Genomic DNA, 13,415 nt, shown 5'->3' on the forward strand with positions numbered 1-13,415 from the left:
AATTAGCAATTTTTAACATTGTAGGTCCCGATGCTGGCCATACATCCTTAAACAAATTTGCTAGAAGGGGGTCCAGGATGCAGGTAGTTGGTTGGAGGATGAGATTTGATTAGACAATTTGTTAAGAGAGATACTTAAGTGTTTAGAGCTAAGACTAACTGAGAATCAGCAGTAGGATGTTTTTATAACACACTTTAATGAGGAAGCCAGAGAAGAAGAGTTAATTTTGATTCTAATCTTATCAATTTTAGTGCAAAAGATAGAAAGAAATCTTTTGCGTTAAAGGTCCCATATTATACTGTTTTTTATCAATTTCACACAGCCCTCAGAGGTCCAACAACACTGTATTTGAAATGTATGGCCCCAAACCCATACGTGGTCCTGAATTTTAGCTGTCTAAAAGTCACTCAAGTGAGCTCTACTGAGCTTTACTGAGAGCAGGCTGTTTCTGTGCCTGCACCTTTAAATGCTAATGCGCTCCGTCTGTCAACTCCTGCCTTGACTGCTATACGCCCCTCTCAGAGAGAGGTTGCCGCTTACGCTAGTGATAGCATGTGCTAATGTTTACGGTGCTATGGCTTGCCGAGATGCTGTCGTTCAACCATACCAGTTTGACCCAGAATCGGACTCAGAAGGAGAGGCTCCTGAAGAAATTCAGACTCTGCAGCTGCAGCAGGATGATTCAGAGTGGTTAGTGTGTCTGAATATGTTAATGAGTTTGTTCATATGCATTGTTATATTTATTACCGTGTAGCTAATGGCTAACAGCTAGCGAAAGCTGTGTTTGTCTCCAACATGGTCTCCAAACTCTTGGACACTGTTCGCATAGTCTCTGTCTCCAGTCTGCACGTTTCCAGACTTTTTACCTTGAAAACCAAGCTCCCTCATAATATTATTAACATTAAACTTGCTTCAAAACACCATCGCATAGCAGACTAAAGCGGAGCTAACTAGTTAGCCAATTTCAAGTTGACTTCACCATACTCATAGGCAACTGTAAATCCTATCAAAACGTGGCAACAATTACCTGTGGCCCGGATGCAGTTGCTGGGTCCTGTATGGTTGGGACTGATCCTTTTAGGGGGTTGTTTATTAGGCAGTAGAAATATGCTGTTTTAGCAGCATTAAGAGAATGCTTAAACATAGTAAACTGTCACGCCATGCAAGATAATAAACGTCCAATTTAGATTTTCACCATGAACATTCCATTTTACTGCAGGCCTGCTTGAAATCTCGGGTTTCCTCTGCAAATCAGGGAGTAGATTTCTTTGGTCGTCCTCTCTTGGTAGAGACAGGTGCCACAGAATCAAGGAGAGAAACGGGTACTGAGTTAAGTTCATTCATGAGTTCTTCCACAGGTTTTGTCACAGTTGCAAAAGGACCCAAGGCCCCAGGCAATTTTAAATTTTTAATAGTCTTCGCACATGGGTCAATCAGCTTTGCTGAGAGGTAGTTCAATGAATACTTGGTAAGGAAGACTGACGGGGTTGTGACTTTTCTGCATTAAATTTGATGATCGTTTCTATATAAGTTGACAAAGATAGTAACTACAACAACACAATTATAAAAGGAACAGAGACGTGCAAGTGAGAGATTTTTGCTCAAAATTATGTCATAATCATGGTCAATTAACAATGGGAGGTGCCTAGATCTCACTGCTGGGGACACACACTGTTTTGTTCACAAGTGTGATGAAGAGTCGATAGGACATACAGGGTGGCAAGGACTTTCCTACATTCACCTCAGCCACAACATTAAAAGCACATGCTTTATATTGAGCAGGCTCCCTGTGTGTCACAGAGAGACAGAGACACAAGACTTCTGGGGATGTCCTGTGATGTCTGGCTTTGAGATATTGACAGTGGATCGTTTGGGTCGGTATACGGGGGGATGGGGCCTCCATGGATCAGACGTATTCCTGCCAACCCACAGATACTCAGTCACATTGGGTTCTGGGGGTTTTGGAGATTGGATCAATGCCCTAGGCTTTTTTCACATTCCTTGTGTCATTCCTGGGCAGTTTTTGTGGTGTGGCAGGGGAATGTTGTCCGACTGTTGCTTGTTTTTTGGTCCACAATGGTGTTTGGATGGTTTGTGTGTCAATTTGTCATACGTGACTCACCCATTGAGCAGGTCAGCTCATACAAGTATCTCGGAGTTGACCTAGATGACACTTTTAGTTGGTATGTGCTTGTTGAAAGATTGTGCTCTCATTTACAGCAGAGACTGTATTTTCTGCGCAGACTGAGAGCGTATGGGGTGGACAAAAGCATATTTTTTTATTTTACCAGGCAGTACTATTGCGCTTAGTCAGATATGGGATGTCATCCTGGTATGGCAACATCACTGCAAAACTAAAAACTAAACTCGCTCGTCTGGTGCACACGGCCATGAAGGTGATTGAAAAAGTGACTATCAGACCTTGCAGTTTACTTATGAACAAACTGTTCTTAGGCAAGCCCAGAGGATAGTGACTGACCCATCCCATATTCTTCATTTAGAATATAACCTCCTACCCTCGGGCAGACGATATAGAGTCCCTCACTGTAAACTCAACCATTTTAAGAATTCATTTGTTCCAACCTCCATCAAATTCCTAAATAATGCTGCTTGAGGCCGATATTTGTGCAATAATTTTTAGAGTGTTTTGATTATTTATTATGGTGATCTTTTAGCATGTATTACTTATGTATAGTGTATGTATGTGTTATGTTATGGGATATGTGCAATACTGTTATGTATTTGTCAGTGATGGTATGGCTGATGATGTATTGTTTGTTGTCATTGTGGCTGTCAAGGCATTTATGGCGCAGCTGTTGAGTCCAAGCCAAATTTCCCTGAATGGGACAATAAAGTATATCATATCGTACCGTATCGTAAGTGGCATGCACAGGACTGCCAGGACCGAAGGTTCCCCAACATTGTCCACTGTCAGGGGTTTTAATGTTGTGCGCTCGTAATTAAGCATAAATATACTTACACAACAAAGTGCATAAACACCTGAAGTTGGTTCTTTTCTTTCTGCATGTTACTAAGGTAACATGCAGTCTCCAGCTGTTGTCCACTCGCCACCCCTGTAGCTGCAGTTCAGCCACTTCATCAGCTAACTTGAGTACAGTTGTCCAACTCCCTCTTCTTCCGTCTCATCATAATTCCTTTTTTCTTTGCAAAGTAGCTCTCCAAAGATGTTTGTTTTACACTAATTTTAGTTAGCTTGAGGGCTTATTTTTTAGGGTATGCTTGTCTCTGCCTGTTCTGTCTTCTCATCCGTGGAGTCATAGTCCTGTTCAGGGCTGCTTTAAATCTTCTCTGTACGGTATTCCCTGTCTTCAGACTGACCCCCAATGCTCTCAAAGGCTGTATTCAGCCCCAGTCTGGTGTTTAGCTTTGTTCCCGCTCAGACTGCTAAACCCCAATTGAGGTGAGCACTGTGGCCCATGGTTACTCCCCCCGTGATCTGTAGTCATGGTAAAGGCAAACTCTAGCTCGACTGGATCCATGGCTAACAGAGCCATGAGTTTTTTTTAACTAGCTACGATAGCTAGCTACAGCCAACGATAGCTAGCAAGGAGCAGCAGTTGTGATATACTGCCCACAATTTTTTTGAGCTGTTTATGAATTCTGCCCATATTTTACAAAATTAAATCTTTAAGATTGTAATTATAGTTTGTTTCCATTCTTTGTACTGCATTGCATCTTATGAAACTTCAAATCACAGGTAGGCTTGCAAGCAGGATAAATACATCCGAACACTCCATCAGACACTAAAACAATGTGTAGACAGTAAAGGCAACATGCATCATTAGTAGCTGATTTCTCAATTGTTTTTAAGTGTTTTCAGGAAAGTTTTTCTTTCAATTATTTTGTGGACCTTCCAACATTCACTGATTAACAGCAGCTTTGTTTTGCCAAGTCAGAGCACATTTGCCATTCATTATGTGATATTATACAGTGTTTCCCCTAGGATGGAGTTGTAGCAGTGGAGGTTAATGTTCGCCCGCATGCAAAAGCAAAGCGCAAAATGCACCCAGCCAGGAGATTTCTATGTGTCTGTTGCCACCAGAGGGGCTCTTTATGCTTAAGTACATAACAGTACATTTGTGCACAGTAATGAGCAGGGGAAATGTCTATCTAGCTTGAATATGAGGTGTCTCAAGCTTTAGGAAAATACACTTTTATTGAATACAATAAAAGTGTAATCTTTAGAACAATTATTGACAAATAATTTCACAAAAAATATATATTAACAACCAACCAGTGGCGTAAGTATCGGTGGTGCAACCAGTACAGCTGCACCGGGGCCCAGACGCCATCAGGAGCCCATGAAGGAAGGGAAAAAAAGACAAAAAAAAAAAAACAGCTGTCCAGAATTGGCTCAGGCCCCTGTTTTTGTGAATGAAGTAGCTGGGGGCGGGTCGGTAAGGTAACGCTGACTGGCTGGTATAGGAGGAGGAAATGATAATTTGTCCAATCACCTTGATGCCTGTCAGTCATGATGAGTTGTGTCTCGTGGTCATTTTGAAAGTAGCTCGCAAGCTAAAAAAGTGTGGGCACCCCTGCTCTACAGCATCCCTGTTGGCAACACTCGTGTTAAGAACGCCACCAACACTATGATATATTTTGATGTTCCTCTGTTCTGTTGTGACAATGAAACAAACAAGTTTATTTTTAAACAGCATTATCATACTATGTTTTGTTACGCGTTTCTGGATTTTTTTTTAATGTATATATATGTCGGAATATCAGATTTTCAAATCACCAGTTATTTCTATTGGTATCGGCCTTAAAAATCCTTTATCGGTCAGGTTCTAGTGTGTTTCAAAATGTATCTATGCCCCAGCAACCTGTTGCAGGTTATATGGAAGTATCAGACAGTAATGCTGAATACTTACCAATTTACCAAAGGTATTCAGCACATACCTAGATATTGCTTGCTTTGGCCTCTAGTGTTGGCGCATTGGCCAACAAACAATGTCAACTTTTTGGTGGCATTCTTAATGTTTTGGCTTGAAGTGGCAACAGACAACGTTTCCCCCATAGTTTCTCCAAGTGATATTATTGTTGGCACCATTGTTGAAGACAACCAGATCGTTTTCAATTTCCTCAAGTCACAAATAAAAACACAGTAATACATGAGTTTATATAATCAATAAGGCTGTAAAAGAAATTGATCATTAGTTAAGTTTCCTTATCCAGGGGGCTGTGTGAATGAGAGGTTTATAGGGAACCAGTGTAAACACTAAAATTTTCATTTTATATCCATGACATCCAAATCAATCAGCATATGTCATAATGATACCTTAAAGAAGAAAACATATATGTTCTAGGATAACAGTAGAGTTAGTATGAAAGCGGGAAAAAAGCAAACTTTTTAAAGTATCCCACCAAAATATCTTTCAGTGTTTGATCCAAATATGAAAAACAGAGTTTAAAAAACAAAACATCTTCTATCCAACATAGATGAAAATCTCTACGTAGACATTTATCCTTATATACAGCCTTTATCTTCCATAACAAGAAAATACAAAGTAACCTGCAATGTAACTCATTAAAATCAGGGTGTGCATTCTGGGATGGTGGAATGGAAATTATTTGTGGTGTGGTGGTTGGCACTGATTGACTGCACACTTTGTAGACCATCTTAAACTATGCTTCGTCACTTTATAACTATCCAAACCACTTCTATAAAACTGAGCACGTTACCTTTTCTCACTACAATCCTGTCCTCTCTGACTTCACCTCAACTGTACCAGCAGCCAAATCTGCAAATCTTATATCCACACATTCAGTGAATTGTGCTGAATCTCATGATACGCGCCCATTTCCGCCTCCGTTTTTTTTTTTCGCAAATTCGCGAAAGGCCGCAAACATACTTTTTCAAATTCCTACCAGGCGTTTTCACCAATTTGCTCGAAACTTTGCACACAGCATCTGTGGACCCTCCTGACAAAAAGTTATTAAAAGAATTTAGATTTTTCAAAGAATACTCAAGTTATTAAATAACAACTTCCTGCAGATTTAATTCCAAACAGGAAGTGTTGCATATCTCCACATTGGTGTGTACGAATTACATGAAACTCAGGTTTCTTCTTCCCCATGAGCACCTCAGGCTCTGTGCAAAATTTTGGCTGATGACCACCAGGCAGTGCTCTTTAAATTAAAGTATTTTATATCTTCAGATCGGTAGGTAGGATTAACATGAAACTTCTTACAATTTTTGCCAATGCCCTCCTGACCATAGCTGTTTAAGGTGTTACCATCGGACTTTATAGCGCCCCCTGGAATATTGAAAATCCAAGCCCCGCCTCCTACATGCACATACATGAATGACATTCGGTATGCATATACATCATGACCAGATGCACAAAAAATATCAGGAGTACCTGTCACTCCAACAGGAAGTCCACCATTTGTATTCAAACTTCGCATTTCACCCCCATTTTCATCCATTTCCATGCCTTGTACTTTAACGAACTCCTCCAACAGATTGAACACCGCAGACTACAAATTCACTCAGTATCATCCTCAAACCTTCAACATGAAAAGTTACCAAAAGATTTCGCCTACGTCAAACATGGTGGGTGTCATGGTGCGCTCCATTTTCATGCTTCGCCGTAAAGCATCATGTCCTTTAACTAAATTTCCCACGAACACCAAATTCATCACACATGTATACAAAGTCTCCCTGAATACCTCCATGCATCAATACTGTGTCATATACATAGTGCCACACACTGGACACAGGAATCAGACAAATATCCTATTTACATGACATTTATTGTTTGTTTCCTCCATATCATACACTACAAGATGACATGCAACTAAACGGTGAGCACATCCTCCGACAGCGTCTCCGCCAATCAATACTCAAAACACAACTGACCACAAATTTGTTTGAGGGATTTTTTACCAATGTAGACATGTAGGACTACTAAGACAAATTACCATTTTAGAACATGTTTTTATTCTCATCCGGCAACCACAGCAATCATTCCTATGTTTTTCATTTTTGTTATTAACAGTGCTATTTCTGTACATGGATGAGTTAACTCATGTGGTAGTTGTGCCCTGCCACATCAGAGACACGATCCTTGTCAGTAGAATGGTACTGGTTCTGGTTCAGGACCACCAGGATAAGTCTTGCTGAGAATGTGAATTTGCAGCTCTGTCCTCTCCCTCAAACTTTTTTGTTTTGGTGGACATACATTCAGACAGCCTGGATTAGCAGGAAACATGATGCTCTAAATCCTCTTAAGCATTCTGCCGTTAATCAGTGCATCTCCACACATCATGGCCGTACGGGTCTGGGACAGATTTTGCATTATGAATACCACTTCTCTGTTCTCACTTGTTATAACATGTTTTCTCTTATATCAACAGATTCACAAAACTGGCACCTATGTTCCTTGATCCAAATTACAAACGATTCTCCAAGATCGGTGATTGCCTACCTCCGTTTGGTGTAAAATCGCAAGGTATGATAACACATTTTTGCCTTGGCAGCAAAAGTAATACAGATCAACTCATTGTAAGCAGCACTGCTTATCTCACCAGATAAAGGGATAGTTTGGATTTTTTGATCAGGGTGTGTGAAGTCATTAGTGTAATATCTACAGTCCATACGCCTCCAGTTTGGAGAAGCAGCATTCTACTGGTGAAGGCAACTCAGCAATATATCGCTGTGGACAGGGTGAGCAATGAAACGTGTTTTAGCCAGCCATCCATCTAAATAAAGATCACCTTGAAATAAAGTGTACACTGTATTTAAATTGTCACTGCTTTACCTTGTTGTCAGACAGAATAGAACTTGGATGGAGGATGGGTCTCAGCCCAGAACAGACCCCATTCACTTTTGATCCAGGAATTTCTTCCTACTGTCTTTAACATTGTGACACAGGGTGTTTTTCAAAATGTTTCATTAATCTCTCAGGGAATAATACATGGACCTTGATGAAAAAAGGTGGCTGGTATCTATGAGTGAGTACAGTTTATACTATAAAAATACAAATGAAAATTTGGACCTAGCAGATTTAAATGTTAATGAGATGTTGGATCAGGCTTGACTGAATTAGAGGGGACTGTTGGACCTTGGGCTGAGGTATTTGCTTCATCAGTTGCCATTCTTGTTTTGACATGTGGAAAAATGTTTACTCAAATCAGCGTTAAGTTGTTGCAGTATGCGCTGTCTGTGTTTGTGAGATAGTGGGAGTTTTGAATTGTGAAGAAACAGCATGATTCAATAGCCCCATTCACATTGTCATTTCAAGGCCAGAACCATGCGCCAATACTCTGCCTCGCTGTCTATTTGAAAGGTACAGATGCGGAAAGTGGGACTGTTTCGTTCCACCTCTGTTCCACCATCCATCTTTAAAGGGAAGTATCAGAGCCACAGCAGAGGCAAGATGCCATCTGTGTGAATGGGAAAGCTGGCCATGCGGAACTAGAGTGTGTCGGTCTGATGGTGTTCACAGTCTGACAGCTAAATAGCGTTTTCACTCAACAAATAGAAGAGAAATGTCATACACTTTAATCCACAAAGCAACGTTGTTGAATGGTGGTGATTATGGGACGCAAAATTTGTAACTCAACTTTGTCTCCTTCTTCTATTGTGTTTTATTGTAACTTGTATTGAGAAGCATCACAGCCAAAGTCAGCCCTCCTTACCAAGACTTCAGTAAACTTTCCTCAGAAACTGCATCCTATCAGACAGTGTCCCGTAACTATTGTTGATTATGTAATTATGTAATTTAGAACAAAAAAACGTCATCACTTTTCAGGATTTATTGTGTGTCAGGATCTCTGTGTGTGAAAAGTGCTAGTGTTTGTAGATGATGACTGCTTGTAAAAAGGAACAGGTGTACCTCAATCAGACTCACACTATGCCTCAATAGAGTAGTTGATGATATTTGACTGTGAAGCACCTTGCTGCATTAATCTCTATTGTTTATTTGGAACAATTAACTCCCAGAAATGCTTGGCTAGATTTATGGTATGGTTTTGCTATTTCATCAGTCTAGTGTAGACTTTTGACGGGTCATAATGACAACAGCAACAAGGTTTTTATTTCCTGATCAGGGACATAATTGTGACATAACCTGTCTGTCAGTTGGTTTCCATCAGGCAGAGAGTGTGTGGTTTGTGTACAGTGTCTGGCACCCATCACTCCCTGTGTCTGTTGGCCTTCAGTTTGTTTTGAGTTACACATAAGCCTCATGGTTTATTCAGATAGTTGGTTTGAAAGCAGTGCTGCTCTGAGGTTGAACAGTAGGTCTCTGGACCCGTTGACAGAAGGGACTCTTTTTGGGATTCAGCTCTTAGATCTGGAGTGTCTGAAAGCTCAGTGTGTCTTGAGCAATGCTGGGTATCACTAAAAACCAATTTTATGAAATAGCAGTGTTTCCCCAAGGATGGGGTTGTAGCAGTGGAGGTGAATGTTCGCCTGCGTGCAAAAGCAAAGCGCAAAGTGCACCCTGCCAGGAGGTTTCTATGTGTCTGCCGGCACCAGAGGGGCTGTTTAGGCTTTAGTACATAACAGTACATTTGTGCACAGTAATGAGCAGGGGAAATGTCTGTGTAGCTTACATATGAGGTGTCTCAAGCTTCAGGAAAATACACTTTTATTGAACATAATAAAAGTGTAATCTGTAAAACAATTTTGGACAATAATTTCACAAAAAATATATTAACAACCAACCCGTGGCCTAAGTATCAGCGGTGGGCCCAGACACTGTCAAGGGCCCATGAAGGAAGGAAAAAAAAAAAACAGCTGTCCAGAATTGCCACAGGCCCCTGTTTTTGTGAATGAAATAGCTGGGGGCGGGTCGGTAAGGTATCGCTGATTGGCTGGTATAGGAGGAGGAAGTAATAATTTCTCCCATCACCTTGATGCCTGTCAGTCATGATGAGTCGTCTCGTCACCTCTCTGCTGTGTCTGCAGCTGAGCACTGTGGGTCGAGCCGATGCATGTCTCTCTCCCCGGGCTGGGAGAGTTATCATACTGTAAAATACCAAATAATAGCCGGGGCGTTTATTGGTTTCAATCACTTAACAGACCAGGTGTTTATTTGGGACAGACACTTTATTGCTTCCTCTCAAAAATCCGGGATGAAAATGTCTCAAACTTCGCCAGCTTCTCGGTGAACTCTCTGGCATCCTTCTGGGCAATAATTATGCGTCTTCTGCAAGTGAAGTTGTTGCGGCGAAGGAAACTATTTAGCCAACCAGCACTCGCAGGAAACTCCTCATCCCTGCTGTCACTCATGGTGGTGTACATTGGTTTCGCCATCACACTGATCACACTCTCTCTTGGCTTGCCCATTTGCTGATAACCCATTACCGCATGTTTATCTCAAGCTCCTCGCTAGCCTTCTTCCTGCCTCCACCAGGCAGCCTGGCCCTGTTGCTGTCCCACCAAATTTTTCTCTGCATATTTTAAGACAGAACGTTTGAATTTCATGTCGTACCTTTTCTTTTTTTGACCACACCAGAGCCATGGCGATTATCAGTGTGATATTGACTGACAGAAAGCGAGCACAACACGTGAAAAAAGCGAAGAAGAAAACCGTGCAGTGTCAGTGGTCACGTCTTCTTCGTTGATGTTTTAAAAGAATAAATTAGACTCTGCATTTATTTGGAACTGGCGTTTTTTTATCCAAATATACACCTGCCTCGACGTTTAAAGCGGGGCCGGCTCTACGCAGGGGCAAGAGGGGGCAGCGCCCCCTCAAATAAATGTCTTGCCCCCTCGACTCAAAATTTTAGAAGTTGAGAAAGCATTTTTTAATATAGTCACAAAATTAATATATTACAAGTTGACAAAATTCGCTGCAGTCGCAAAAAAATCCACTGAAAAAGGGACACACATGATACAGTATCGGCTTCCCTCTCCTCTCGCTTTCCCTCTGCTGTGCGTGTATTCGCAGGCTGCGCAGCACACACACACACACACACACACACCCCTCCCCTAAACCCTCAGTAAATATCCAATCACTGTTGCAGTATGCAAATGAGCCAAGACGTAGCCTGACAGTGTAGTGTCAGGTTTCACCAAGGCCACGGAGTGGGAAGACTTTGGAATAGCAGCAGCGACACAAGCACAGAGATGAGTGCCCACGTCAACTGTATTTGACAAACTGAAGACAAATATTCTGTGTCCAGGGGCCGGCTGGCCATAGGGAGGTTCAGGAGTATTCCCGAACTGTCGGTCTGTTCCAGGCCGAACCGGCCGGTGGTCGGAACGTTTTTTTACCCCATCAAACGGCCGCAGGTGGCACAGAGTGGAATGTCAGACTGGGTCAATCTAATATTAGCATATTAAGGGGGGATACGAGCGGCCCCTCCCAACTTGAGCTGATCCTTGTTTCTATTGAAATGTGATTGGCTCAGCCGCTCAGTCAGTCATTAAACCGTTACTTTCCTGTTTAAATAAAGAAAGATGAGCGGGATAAATTTAAATGAGCAAACAAGCTAAAAAGAAAGAAGCTGCAGAAAGAGATGGGTGGAGCAGAAAAATTAAGGGCAAAAAAGAAGAAACGGTTAATACAGGATGCAGTCAAATGCACCAAATTAACAGAGCTTTTAGTGGTGGAGGGGTGAAGGTCAGCACGGCTACAGTCAGCCAGGACAGTGACAACACGGGACCCAACAGCATTTCTTCATTGCAAAAGCAAACATATTTCAGGAGAGAGTCTGTTTTCAAAGGTAAAAAAAAAAGATATTATTTGAATATATAGGCTATACATCTTGTCTTTTACATCCTAACTCATTTATCATTGTTGCTGTTATTGTTAATATTAGCTGACAAGCCCAGTGTCAGTCGCAGAGTTGATGCAGAGGGACAGGATAATGCCAGTCATAGGAGTTAGGAGGAGGGAGAGACAGATGAGGAGGGACAGGAGAAGGAGGAGATGGAAGAGGAGGAGGAGGAGAAGAAGGAGGAAGAGGAGGAGGAGACAGAGGAGGAGGAGGAGGAGAAGAGGGAGGAGAAAGAGGAGGAGGAGGAAAGTGGAGTAGGAACCACCAAAAAAACAGTGCCAGGTACAGGTGCAGTGTGCAGGACTGGGACTGGCAATAGGTCTTTGCATAGAATTATATTATGATGTCATATGTTGATGTTTCAGTTCCAGTCACACAGAAATAATAAACCCATCCACTCCCGCAGTTATGTCAGTGGCTTTCTGAACTAGACATCTGTTTTCTTTCCAAAGTTAATAAGTTATTGCTAATATTCATTATTACTAGGGCTGTCAAAGTTAACGCGTTAATCGCGCATTAACGCAACATCCTTTTAATGCCGTTCATTTTTTAAAAGCGCGATTAATGCTCGGTACTAAAAAAAAAAGGAACGCGCATTGTTTGATTTACGACCGTCAGTGGCGTCTGTAGTCTTGATCCAGAGGGTGGCAGAAGAATAAGAAAGGGAATCAGAAGAAGAAGAAGCAGGGTTGGCGTTCGGGAAAAACACGGTGGACTGAAAAGCGAAAGTGAAAGGAAATGGAGAAAGGACTTATGAACGGCTAATTCACTAAAAACACTGCCAGATGGTTCGGTCCATAGGACAAAAGTTATCTGCACGTACTGTCCACATGAAATTAATTACCATTGAAGTACGTCAAGTCTCAAATATCGTTTGCAAGCCAAACACATGGCAGATGCAGAGAGCCCAGCACCCCCCTCACCAAAAGCAGACATCTCCATGTTTTGATTCTATTTAGGGTAAGGGGATATTTTTGAGCCTTTTATTTGAATAGCATGATTTTAAGTCTTGAATAAACATTTTCATAAAGCAAGCATATTTGCACTTTCTTATGTTGTTAAAAGTATTAACAACATGAACAAAAATACATTAAGGTACATTTAGAACAGAAAGAAATGTGCCAAAAAAATTGCCATTAATTTGCAATTAATCGCGAGTTAACTATGGACAAAATGCGATTAATCGCAATTGAAAAAATTAATCGTTTGACAGCCCTAATTATTACTGATGTTCTTTTCATGCAGGTATAGCAGTTCATTAGATACTTTTTATAGCTCACAAAGAGAAAGTTGGACAGGTCTGATGGTAGAGGCCTGACAAAGTGCAATCCACTTCTCCGGGTTGGGGTTGGACACATAGCTAACAACCAAATTCAATGAAGAAACACTGTTACTGTAAGCAAAGATAAAAAAGTGCTGGAGCATGATGTGTACACATGATGCCCCCTTCATATTTTTGTCTGCCCCCTCATATATGCCTGCCTCGAACCGGCCCTGGTTTAAAGGGGACCCTGAGGTTAATTGAAACCTGGATATTATTTGGCAATATACGGTAGTTACCAAGGCAGAAGAAAAAATAAAAAAAATAAAAATGAATATATGAATAAATAGAAATAAAATAAAAAATGGCCCACCGGGGAAAAATCCCGGTACTCCCGATG

At 41.4% G+C, this 13,415-nt stretch overlaps 1 protein-coding gene across 1 annotated transcript in view; it reads left to right on the forward strand.

The window, feature by feature from the left end:
* The first annotated feature begins 6,322 nt into the window (after nucleotides 1-6,322).
* st3gal3a (ST3 beta-galactoside alpha-2,3-sialyltransferase 3a) overlaps nucleotides 6,323-13,415 on the forward strand; it is a 120,847-nt gene continuing 113,754 nt past the window's right edge. The window contains exons 1-2 of the mRNA XM_030433739.1: nucleotides 6,323-6,336; nucleotides 7,381-7,475. Coding sequence (XP_030289599.1) covers nucleotides 6,323-6,336; nucleotides 7,381-7,475 — 109 coding nt within the window. The remainder of the gene's footprint in view (nucleotides 6,337-7,380; nucleotides 7,476-13,415) is intronic.

Source organism: Sparus aurata, chromosome 11, assembly GCF_900880675.1.
Source record: "Sparus aurata chromosome 11, fSpaAur1.1, whole genome shotgun sequence".
Classification (NCBI taxonomy): domain Eukaryota; kingdom Metazoa; phylum Chordata; class Actinopteri; order Spariformes; family Sparidae; genus Sparus; species Sparus aurata.